At 40.4% G+C, this 13,053-nt stretch overlaps 1 protein-coding gene across 1 annotated transcript in view; it reads left to right on the top strand.

The window, feature by feature from the left end:
- The window catches only part of LOC142889654 (neural-cadherin-like), a 310,909-nt gene that overhangs the window by 74,168 nt on the left and 223,688 nt on the right, over positions 1–13,053 (top strand). The window contains exon 5 of the mRNA XM_076028445.1: positions 11,147–11,258. Coding sequence (XP_075884560.1) covers positions 11,147–11,258 — 112 coding nt within the window. The remainder of the gene's footprint in view (positions 1–11,146; positions 11,259–13,053) is intronic.

Below are 13,053 nucleotides of genomic sequence, written 5' to 3'. Positions count from 1 at the left end.
TAACACTCCTTCCGTAGATCGCTCAATGTGATCTTATTGTTTTTCCATGCACGGCAGCTGATATTTATTTGATTGGTTGCATGAAGCCGAAGCTGTTGTCACTCGTCATGGGGGACCATTCGGCCAGCAGAGTCGTTGCTGACCGGATGACAGCTTGTCGTTAGGTTTTATTAGGCGCACAATAAAATGACCACAGTGGTCAAGAGTCTTTAAAAGGGACAGTATTCACTTTTTCACCACTATAGAGCAGCCAGGCAGTTAAAATAAAATTAAATTGCATATATATTTTTCAGCCAACTCAAAACTTTTATTGTTTTATGTATTTTCAACTACCTTACATACCTAACATACCATTACTACCTCATATCTGACAGAGATGAAAATCGCATGATGTCCCTTCAACTCTTAGTTTTATAAAAACAAATATTGAGCTGGACGTAAAATCAACTTGCTGAAATACGGGTAGGTCAGATTGGTTGATTGATTTCCAGTTCCTCGGAGGTTGGTGGTGGTAGTTGGGCAAATCAGTGAGGCGGGTGGGTCAGTGTGGCTTCATCATTTCTGCTCAGGTTAAAGCTGGAAGTCCTAACGTTTCATTTTATTTGGGAAATGTAGTCATTCCACTAAACACTGCATTACAGGATCTGCCCAAAAGTATCCTATACTTAAAGTCCTCGGTCAAAATGAGTTTGACTTGTCTGTCTGGACTGAGTGCTCTGGAATCCCACATGACTCCCTCATGTTGTCAAGAAGTGAGAGAGAACAGCTGATTGCTGCAGGGCATAGCTGCATCTGGTCTGGTTTCCATCATTATTCCAGCTTTAGGCTAAAACATGTCCTGGTGAACCATCTGTCCTCAGCTGTTCTGCTCTGGGACCCCAGGGAGAGAGACAGAGAGAGAGATCCACACTTACATCCATACATGTTAGAATGCGTGCATTCAATATATTTGCCACTTTTATGTGCTTTCAATGTGCTGAGCATGTTAAACACTTAAGGTTCTGTAACTCAAGGATCAATAAATCAATCAATCAACTTTTAGTTGCACACCGCTAAATCACATCCAAAGGCGTCTCAAAGCGCTTTGTACAATCAGAGGAAAAACCTCCAGGTCCCCCAGGGCAAGCAAGGTGCGACAGTGGTCAGGAAAAACTCCCCCATGGGAAGAAAGCTAGAGCAGATCCAGACTCCAGAGGGCCATCGTCTGCCTAGGACCAGTTGGGGTGAGAAGGAAATGCAAAAACTGTAGAGAGAGAAAAAAAAAATAAAAATAGAAGTAACCAGATTGGCAGACAGGCCAGAGTGAGTTACAGGGTTAACAACAAAGCTCTCACAATATAGATGTAGGTATAAAATAATAAATAATTCAAATTCAAAGAAAGACACACATAAGTATATGAGGTACATCAATATAAACATGTAGATGTATAAAAATAGATGTTGTGTCGTATACATATACAAATATTTGAACATTTAAACAGGCTTAAATGTTAAGTGGTGGGGTGGTACAGCTGCTGTCCATGTAGAATGTGTTTGTCTGTGTTTGGGAGGGCAAGAGTCCATAATGGCCCATGATCCACCGCTAAATCAAGTCCTAGCTCCCGATCCTGGCGGCAAAGATGAAGCGATGGCACCAAGACTCCCAGGACTGCACTCTCCAGCTCCCGCTGTCGTGGTCATCACCTGCCAGGGACACAAAGAGACTGCAGCAGTATTGCGCATATCATAAATAGACAGGGAGTTTATTCTAACTGTAAGCTTTATGGAAGAGGAAAGTCTACTCTTACATAAATTGACCGTGTCCGCCCCCCGCACCGAGGCCGGGAGATGGTTCCAAAGTAAAGGAGCCAAAAAGCTTTCTTCTACCTCCTGATCTAATTTTAGAGACTTTACCGGCTACCAAAAGTCCTGAATCCACAGAGCAATGGGCTCTCGGAGGATGATAAGGCTCAACAAGTTCTTCAATGTAGGAAGGAGCCTGAGAGTGAATTTATTAGCTTTGTAAATTATTAGCAGGATCTTTAATTCAATTCTAGATTTAACTGGAAGCCAATGTAAAGATGGCTTCTATAGTCACAAACGCATAGATGATTTTTTTTTTTTTTTGCAACTTTGAAAGACAAGAAATTTCTAATTTTAGCAATATTTCTTAAATGGAAAATAGCTGTCCTTGCTACGTTCTGAATATGGGAGTTCAATGTGAGGTCCTGATCAAAAACAATTCCAAGGTTTCTTACAGCATCATTGGAGGCAAAGGTAGAATTGTTTAAACTGATTTGACCATTAAAAATTTTGTCCCTAACCTCCCTTCCGCCCACAATAATAACCTCAGTTTTGCTGATATTGAGCATCAGGAAATTTTGCATCATCCAAGTTTTGATGTCACTTAAGCAAGCTTCTAATTTAACTGACTGATGTGCTTCATCGGCTTTAAATGACAGATATAACTGTGTATCGTAAAGAGGAGTGGTCCAAGAACAGAGGCTTGAGGGACTCAATGTCTAAACCTCTTACGTTCTGATGCGTGATTATGGACATACACAAATTGAACGCAGTCAGACAAATACGATCTAAACCTACCCTAACCCTAACCCTTTGACACAAATAACACCATCTCGTCTTCTAAAAAGAATAATGTGGTCAACTGTATCAAATGCAGCACTGAGATCTAGAAGAACTAAAATAGAAAGAAGACCACTGTCAAAGGCCATCAGGAGGTCATTACTCACCTTTTAGCAGCGCAGTCTAAGTGCTGTGATTATTCCTATTGATAATTGTTATGTAAAACGTCATTGAGCTGCCTGGCAACTATTTTCTCCAAAATCTTAGACAGAAACGGAAAGTTTGAGATTGGCCTATAATTGGATAGGACACTTGTGTCCAGATGGGGTTTAATTATAGCTACCTTCAAGGGTTGTGTGACAGAACCTATGAATAATGACTGATTAATTATTGTAAGGATGACACTATTAAGTAATGGTGATACCTCCTTTTAAAGTTTAGTTGGGTTTGGGTCCAACAGACTAGTGGTCAAGTTTGCAGGGGAGATGAGATAGTTAAGTTCAGAGAGTTCAATTTGCTGAAAACTCTCAAGATGAGTACTAGTGTCATATTGCTTCTTCATTCAGGAAAGAAATCATCAAGTTGTCACTAGACAGACCAATAAGGATACAGGGCTCAACACAATTCTGGTTCCTTGTCAGCTTAGCTACGGTACTGAAAATACATTTTGGATCATTTTTATTGGCATCAATCGTTAGTAGTTTTACTCATACACAGGGCCTTTTTGTAGGACCTATAGCTACCTTGCCAAGCTATATAGGATAAGGCTGCTTTTGATGACTGCCAAATTCTCTCTAGTCTTCATAAAGATTGTTTTAACTTCCGGGTGGAGACGTTAAACCAAGGACCAAGTTGTTCAACCTTGTAAACCCCCACCCCTATCCTACATCTAGACACCACAGTCTGCAGCGCTGTACTAAAGCCCACTTTCTGTTTGCTGTTTTGATCCATCCTTCTGTTCTAGTAAACTATTTTCTTTTCTTTTTTCCCCCCCAAAACTAGATTTCTACTATTAAACGACAACAACATGACTTTTAAGTAGTGACCAGTCAAACAAGAAGAGGCCTTGATGGGATTTGCTCAAGGAAAATCAACATTTTGGAATTTTAAATTGTAGACTCCGAGCCTGGAGTCACTCAGACTCTAGACCAGCCTCAAAGTCTAAGAGATAGAATGCAGATGCAATGCAAAACTCAACCCAGTAAAATGCATAGTCTCAATGAAGCTAGCATGAGTTTCATGGAATTCACATTTGCTATAACTGACAAAAGCTCTTCATGAAATCAGAAGCTGGTGAACTCAACTCACTTCTGCAAAATATGTCGAAATGGCCTGAACTTCATGTCAAGGGCCAAATGAACCTGTACTGCAAAATGTGCAGTGTTTTGCATCAGCAGTGGGAAAACAGTGTTTGTGTGTAAGTTTGCTTTCCAAAGGGAACCTTTTATGCATGGTCTCCACGTATTGGATTCATGTCCCCACACTTCTGTGCTGCTTCTTGAGCTAAGGTATCACAGTATCGGCCCTTATATCGTGTAAGATGTCAAGAGAATAATGAAAGCATTGGTGATTAAAGGGCAGCAGTGTGGTGGAGATGAGCCATAACACTCCCAGTCTGTGTTCACCTGTTAACTAATCACTCTAAAATTACAAGTGCAGAGCAAAATCCACAACATTAGCGCTTCGAATGGTCTCTCTCTCTCTCTCTTTGGTTGTGTGTGTGTGTGTGTGTGTGTGTGTGTGTGTGTGTGTGTGTGTGTGTGTGTGTGTGTGCACCCACACATCATGTCCCAAGTGGTGCTCATGCATGAGAATCATTTAATATTCTCCTCTAATTTTTGCAATCAAACAGTAGAACAAAGCCGCTCGGCCTTCAGAAATGGGACAACTGTAAAACGACTGATTGCCACAGAGATTCAGAGACTGAGACAAGAAGAATAGTGTGGGCGAAATGCTGTTTTAGTTTTCCAGCAAAAACTAAAACAGCAGAGAAGGTACCTGGTGCTACTGTGACACTCAAAGGGTACCTCAAAAGGAACCTTTTCTAATCTGGGGTTTTATTTCCTGTAAACCCCCGCACTCAAAAAAATTGAGTAAAAATAATGGCCGTAAAGGGGGCCCGCTTCCTGTTGGATGGTGATTGGGCACATATTCGGCTTGTCACATCCAGATTGAAATAACTAGTTAAAGTGTTTAACTCATGGCACTGTATTTCTTCTCCATCCATGTGTTTTAATAGAACATAACAGAACACCTTTATTATCCCCACAATTTAGTGGCAAAAGAGAAGGAAAATTACATTAAATAAAGAATATTTTATTTTATAAAGAAATATGTATGTATGTATGTATGTATGTATGGAGTAAGAAAGGGGAAAAAAACAAGATTTTTACATCATATGCACAGTTGGATTTTTCAGAAGTCATCTACATAATATACTTTATCATTGAAGTGTTATAACTTTTTAGAGTTTCAGCAGAAATAGCTTTGGAGGACTGTACGTGTCTGTTTGCTGACCACTCTCACTCACTCTCTCAGAGGTCACGTATTTATATGGACCAGAGTCACTGAGCATGACTTTAATTTGCAGGTAGTTTCCAGAACTCTCCCTACAGGAGTGATAGCTGGTCGGCACCATTAGACACCTAACCAGCCGGAGAGCTGCCTGCAGCGGCCTGGGTGTGCTTGCCTCACTCGTGTCTCTTCTTTTTCAGCCATACCTACTTTAAGACAGCCGGCTGCCGTCCCTCCTTATAATCTGTTTTCTCACACCTATGCACACATGTACGGTTTCCCTCATACATCTGGCCACAGCTTTGCCTTTTGTCTATCCTGCTGGCTGACGCTTGCTTGCTCACTTGCAAGCTTACTTGCTCTGGCATATAATCACAAGCGTGCATTCAAACAGAGATTAGCAGCAAAAGTAAACACGCACAATCACCTCAGGGAGTAATTCTGGTTGGATTTGATATCATCATCGAGCGTTTCAGAGCTGATCTTTGCTGAGGGATTACCTGATAGGACAAAACTTCATTTTACAGACTGGGTCATAATACCAGTGGTATTTTCAGAAGACTACCAACATTGGTAAATGTCTGAGTTGTTCTTCATCCTGCAGTTATTTAAAAGAAGGGGGGGGGACCATGGTGTTTCCAGCCAGCCAATGTCTGATGTATTGTTGTAGTACTGGAGATTGGTCTTGTTCTCCATACCACTTTTTAAGGGTGTCGTCTCGGACTCAGAGGCATTTTTACTGGGTCTTGTCTCAATGTCAGATTGGTTCGGACAGGGGATTTATAATTAAGGGCGTATTCACACCTGCCCCGTTTGGTTCGAACTAAACCAAAAAAGTCCCTTTTGCGGACCTTTTGGGCTGGTGTGAATACAAACCAGCGAACTCTGGTCCGGAGCAAACAGCCGGACCGAGACCTCGCCGGAGGGGTGGTCTCGGTTCGCTTCCAAACGAACTATCGGTTGATGTGTGAGATCGACCGCACCGTGGCTAGAACCAGTTGTGAAATCACACACCGTTTTACACGTCACAGGCTTCCGTAGCCACAACCATTATTGGAAATGATGTTTTGGTTAGCATAGTAGAAAGTTTAGTCGCACGTCATCGGACCGTCAGGCTAACGAGTCGTGGTTCAACGTGGAGCAATGAGGAGACGTTTCTTGCCAAACGTCTTCGTTGTCGCAAAATGGTAAACATCTCCTCATAAAATCGACGTTGCATTCAAAGCTTCTGGTGCTCCAAATTACCTGCAAACGCTTGTGTTCGTGTGGAAAAAAAACAAACATTATGAGCACAACGAGTGCAGCATGCTGGAGATCCACGATTGTTTCCGTATTTTACCGTGTTACCCCGCCCCCCCGGACCGTTTTGTCCAATGATTTGCACGATCTTTGCACACATGTGGGTTTGTTGTCAAATCCTGGGACTCTTGCGAAAATTGCAATGTGAAAAGGAACCGCACCCAACCGAAAAGATACATTGTATTTTGGTCCGGACCAAAGAAAGCGAACGAAAGGACTTTCCTGGTGTGAAAACACCCAAAGAGACTTGGTCGAGACTAAGCTAACACTGACAGGCAATAACAGAAAATAATCCAGCTGCTACCTTGTTTCACCCTGTTGGTGACACCCAGAGTGACATGCACCCCTATTCCTACTTCATTCACTTTGTAGTTTTATGAAGCAAAGGTGTTTATTTTTTTTTTTAATTGTTCAAAATAGCTGCCAAAACAGCCGAATGTTACATGATTTTTTTATTTTTTTTTTTATTTTTTTTTAACTTAATTTAACAAAAAACCAAAAAAGGATACTGGACATTTGATGTGTTCTGTTGTGATTTATTTTTTTTTGGTATGTCTTGGTCTTGTCTCAATCTCGATTCTCTCTCGACTTGATAATGTCTTGGTCTGGGTTGGTGCAGGCTTGACTAATTGGTCTGATTTCTGGTGTTTCCCTAAAAGTCCCAAATGAACTTGTCTTACTTAGCTAAGCAAAAAAGCAAAGTCTTTGTGGTTAAAGTGCAGTTTCTAATGAGGCATATTTGCAAATAAGATGGTGTCGTTTTTGCACGAAATGATCAATTAAAATACATTTAAATAAGTCTGGTGCAACTTTGCCACTGCTTCTTACCATTGTGATCCGTCTGCGTACTTGTTTTTCTCATTCCTATTCGCATGGGGTTTTCTGCTGCAAAAGCCGGACAATCGCTTTGTGGATCCGGCCTCTGATGACATGTACGCACGATATGTAGCGCAGTGGGAAGTGACATCATCAATCCCACGCCATTCTAAATTCTATATTCCAAATTCATATGACTTGCATTATTAGATACATGCGTTCATTTTTGTGGAAAATAAACACATTAGAAATGTGAACATCATCTGCATAATCTGCAAGGCCGCATAGTCATTGGCTCATGGACTTGATGGCACATGAACACCTACACCCTGCTTCCGGTTAGATATCAGTGTCATTTCCTGCTTGGCCTCGTTTTGCGTGGTTACCGTGATGGCTGGTTTTTGCACAAGTTTTGAAAAACACATTCTAAGAGATCTGCAAACAAACCAGACGGCTTCCTCGCTGAAAATCTCTGCCATTTCTCAGTGGCAATTCGCAGGCATTGTAGTGAAAACATGGCTTAATATAAAGACAATCACATATACGATCGTACCACTAAATTCATTCCTCAACAACATTGGTGTTGAACTCTGTCGAATATGAGACAACAGGCCAAATTTGGCAATACAAAATCACTACTAGAGCTGGTCCGCCGCTATTACACAGCACATATACCACTAATACTACAAATTCCAGAATGCTCTGCTGGTATTTTGGTGCCTTAATCAGGACAGGATGTTCATTGAAGGATATTATAACTTAATTGGTTTCTTTTTGTTGTTTTTTAAATGTATTAATAGCCCGTGGAAAAAGGTTACTTTTTTTAAAAAACATATTTCATTAATTTTCATGAGTTTTTTTTTTCTTGGAAATTCGATTTTGCATGAGTGCCAAAGCTTAATGTGGATTAAGCTTTGCTTGAGCCACATACAAGTTGAAGCTGCTGTTTGGGAATCAGGCCTAAATGTATGTATGCATGCATGTAGTTTCCCAATTTGGGATCAATACAGTACATTTATCCATGTTGAGTGGTGCAGTCTGGGATCACAGCCGCAGCTCTGCAGCACACTGGATAAATGAACTACAGCAGTCAGGTTGAGGCTTCTGTCGTTTAGAGATTAAGCTTAATTTGGGTCGCAGCATATGAAAGCAACTGATTTGGCACCCAAGAGCCAATTCCAGACAGAAATTGCTTGAAGTTGTCATTTCACAACCGCTGCAGAGATTTTAATTTTTAAGCTTTTCCACTTATAGCTCCCTTAGACAACAAGTGAGGATGGATCAAGCAAGAAATCATCTATATTAAAAAACAAAACATGTAATTCCAAGTTAAGCATTGATTAATTTGCTTGTTTTTGACATACATACATAACTCACATTGACCTGGTGGAATTGGAAAAAAAAAAAAAAAAAAAAAAAGCAAATATTATATTAAGCCAAAAATCATTCAGGAAATGTTTCATGATAGAGAGGGGAGATTAAAATTTAAGAGAGCCATTGAATTTTAAGGTTTGTCGTCAGGCCGGGACTAGCGGCAGGACTCAAAGGATTTGAGGACAAAAGTAAATTTATTACACTTGCAGAAGAAACTCAGATCAGAGTGATAAAACAAATAGACTGAAACTCCTATGATGTCTAAGCTATCAGGGAAATAATTGTGAACACAAAATCACTCCAGTGGAGGCCAAAGGACTAGAGTCCAAATCAGCAAAAACCTAAATCTAATCTATGAAGTTTACAAAATCAAAATCACTCGCAGGGGGGAAAAGGAACAAAGTCTATAAAACCAAAAACAAATAGTCTAACAAGAAACAAAATCACTCACAAGGAAGAAAGAACTCAAAACATAAATCGCTGGGCAATAACTACTAGCTACTAACAAAACTTAAAGTCAACAAAAAAAATCAGTTGACCCCAAGGACCAACTGTCTTGCAATGTACTCTCTTGTGCTGTGGCTGTGCACCAGTACAGGGCTGGCCGTGACTCACAACGACACTTTGCACAAGACAAGGGAAACGCAGACTATTTAAACACACAGGGTAACAAGGCACAGGTGGAAGCAATGGGTAATTGGGTCAGACGCACAGGTGGAACATGAGGAGGGGGGCGTGATCTGAAATGAGAGGAAGCTGAGTTAAGCTATCAAAAGAAAACAGGAAATGACGAGACAAAACTCCAAGACAAGACAAAACCTCACCACGGTGTGACATTTGCAATATTCACACAACAAAGAAAAGTTTTTGTTGTGGAACGTTGTGGAACAGATTTAGTACTGAAATTAAAAACAGTCTGAGCTTAAATGTGTTTAAAAAGAGATGTAAAGAATTGATTTTCCATAGGTACACTGGTTATTAGTTACTATAAGGTGCTTTGCTATATAGTGCTGATTAAAATGTGTAGGACATGGTATAAATATTGTAAGTAGGTATTTTGAATGAAAATAATAATAAGAATGATGGTGTATGCATATGAAGACGTGTATATATCTGTATATTTGTGTGTGTGTGTGTGTTTATATGTGTATATGAATATAAGTGTAAGATACGGGTATGATAATGGTATATGTGGATATGTATATATGTGTATATGATATGTATGATGCTATGAAACAGTGTATTTTAGGGGGGTTGGATTAAATAAGTTTACACTTCTTCCTACTCCTACGGACAAGTGCTCGGTAGATATGGGTCCCTCCCATATATATGATATGATTTCCTTTTGGTCATCTGATTCATCGTCACCTTATTTTTTAAACGTCTTTGAAGAACATTACCTTGAGACATATATATATATATATATATACATATATATTAGAGCTGTCAGTCAATTAAAAAAATTAATCCGATTAATCGCAAGGTTTTCCATAGTTAACTCACGATTAATCGCATATTTTTTTTATCTACTCTAAATCTACCGTAAACTGATATTTTTCCTAATCATATCAACATGGGAGTAGGCAAATACTTGCTGTCTGCAAATGCAGGATGATAACACGCACTCAGGTGTCCATCTCAAGACCTCTTTCATAATGATCACTGACCGGCATCTCTAAGATCAAACAGACGTATTTAAGTCTTCCTCTATGTGTGTGTGTGTGTGTGTGTGTGTGTGTATTTGTTTAATCTCTCTCGCACTCTGATACAATGTACTGACAAATATAACATACAAATATGATCGAAATTCGTTTTTAGCGACTTCCTGTACTATTGACGAGGATCGCGCGCGGCTCGCACACAAAATAGAGCAGACGCCGAAACGACAACTGCATGGAGCGAGCCGCGCGCCTGTTTGCGTCAATTGTGAACCACCACATTGATTAACGTGGGCGCCGAATGGAAGCGCTTGTTTTTTTTGTTGTGTTTACAAGCCGGTACACCGGCTGCAAGCGTGTGACTGTGTGCTGTGAGTCAATTCATTTCCAGTTTCCACAATCTACGGAGCGGCCAAAGGTTCAAAAAGCATAGTGTGCGTTAATCGCACGATAAAAAAATTGTCGGCGATAAAGCGGCGTTGAATTAACGCGTTAATAACGGGTTAACTTTGACACCCTTAATATATATATATATATATATATATATATATATATATATATATATATATATATATGTATATATATATATATATATATATATATATATATATATATGTATATATATGTATATATATATATATATACATATATATATATATATATATATCCTGTTTCGTGTGTTTCTGTCCATGGGCGATGAGTCACAAAAATTAAGAAGTGGGCTCAGAGTCGTTTTTGTCTACCTCCGTTAGCATCACACCATGAAATGAAATATTCAACACAAAAGCAAAAGACCATTTCTGAGATTTGAATTACAAATGAATCTGGCTGTGCCAGGCTACATTACATTGTCATGTTAATGCAGTTCTCTCCATCTCTACCCTCTGATCTGTTAACCCCCCCTCCTCTGAACTGTCTTCCAGGTGCGGGTTGTCATTGTTGATGAAAACGACTGTGTTCCAGAGTTTCTACAGTCCATTTACAGTAAAGACGGTGTACCAGAGACGGTGACAACGGCCACTTCCCTGCTGCAAGGTAGAATACCATCCATGCAAACATTTGAGAGTTTTTGTTAAGTGAAAGGGGGTGGGGGTCTCACCGTAGCTGCAGTGAGCAAAAATACCTAGCATAATATAATGGTATTAGTTAAAAAAAAAAAAAAAAAAAAAGAGAGCGAGAGACCCAATGGTTCAGTGAACCTTGGAGAAAGAAAGTTTTTAAACTAGCATTTACTGACTTAATCAGGCAAGACTCCATACCTTTTTTGTTGAAGAAAAAGACGCAAACAAGGATCACTGATCATTGGTATGTGAATGTGTGTGTGAATGGGTGAATGAGAGGCTATTGTAAAGCGCTTTGGGGTCCGTGAAGGTGCTGGAAAAGCGATATATATAAGTGCAGTCCATTTACTGATTAACAATGCCAATTTAATTATAAATCTATAAAAGAAAGTATTCAATATTTACAATTTAAAACCCATTGTTAAAGCTAGCTTAGTTCAAATGAATCCAAGAATTAGGCTATAAATATCTCATCCAGGTATGAAGTATAAAGGAAGTTTTTTCAGTCTAGATTTTAAGCTAATATTCTGAGGTCATTCTGAGGCGACGTGTTCCTCAAAGGTGAGAGTGTCGTTTAAAGTCCCAGTGATTGTCACATCCCAAAGGATGCAAAATTTGTCCTCCGCATTTGATCCATCCCCTGAGGCAGCGGAGGGCAGCAGTGGTGCCTCGCTCGGGAATCTTTGGGTGATCTAACCCCCCAATTCCAACCCCGAATATGCCAAGCAGGGAGGCAATGGGTACCATTTTTACAGTCTTTGGTATGACTTGACTGGGGATCAAACCCACAACCTACCAGTCTCAGGGCGGACACTCTATCACTAGATGGTCCAATGAAAAAAGTTCCTCTGATTCCAACTGTTGTATGGGCTCTGGTGAAGGTTACCATGCTTCTTACATGTTCGTCATGGTAAAGTTACCACATTGTTATAATAACAAAAATAATAATAGATAATAAAAAATAGATTTTATTCATTACACACTTTACATTTGTGGGAAAATCTCAAAGTGCACAGTACACTAAAAAAAAAAAAGAGGATAATAATCACCATAAAAACGAACAGCAGAATAAAATTAACAAATCAATAAAAACAGTCAACAGATAAAATCAGAGAGGAAAAGGTTTTGGTCCTTTTTTAAAAGCATCCACTGTCTGTGGGGCCCTGAGGTGGTCAGGGAGGGCGTTCCACAGGGAGCAGTGGCCTCAAAGGCGCTGTCACCGATGGTCTTGAGCCGAGTCCTGGGCGGGTGCAAATGGTGCAGTTGGCCTGACCGGGTTCTGACTGAGGCGTGGGGCGTGAGGAGTTCAGTGAGGTATGTCGCAGCCGCACCGTGCAGACGGTGATGGGTGTGAAGGAGGGTTTTGAATTCAACGGGGAGCCAGTGCAGTGCATGAAGGATGGGGGTGATATGATCATGTTTACGCACCCTCATCAGGACCCGGGTAGTGCTGTTTTGAACATATTGGAGCCTTTGGAGGCTCTTGCCAGGGATCACGATGAGGAGTGCATTACAATAGTCCAACCTGGAGGAGAAAAGGCATGGACAAGCTTCTCAGCAGCAGGACGGGAGAGAGATGGCTGAAGTTTGGCGATATTACAAAGGTGAAAGACGGAAGTCTTGCAGATGTGGTTGAAATGAGTGTCAAAGCTAAGATGGGGGTCAAACCTGACTCTCAAATTAGTCACGGAAGGAGAGAGTTCAAGATTGTAGCCGAGAAAGGTAACAGAGGAAATCAGGGAGGAACGGAGCTGGTGAGGGGTACCAAT

Source organism: Nelusetta ayraudi, unplaced genomic scaffold, assembly GCF_046127955.1.
Source record: "Nelusetta ayraudi isolate G7.1 ecotype Tasmania unplaced genomic scaffold, CSIRO-AGI_Nayr_v1 ptg000023l, whole genome shotgun sequence".
Lineage (NCBI taxonomy): Eukaryota > Metazoa > Chordata > Actinopteri > Tetraodontiformes > Monacanthidae > Nelusetta > Nelusetta ayraudi.
The sequence above is the reverse complement of the archived record's forward strand: the minus strand, read 5'-3'. Positions and strand labels throughout refer to the sequence as shown.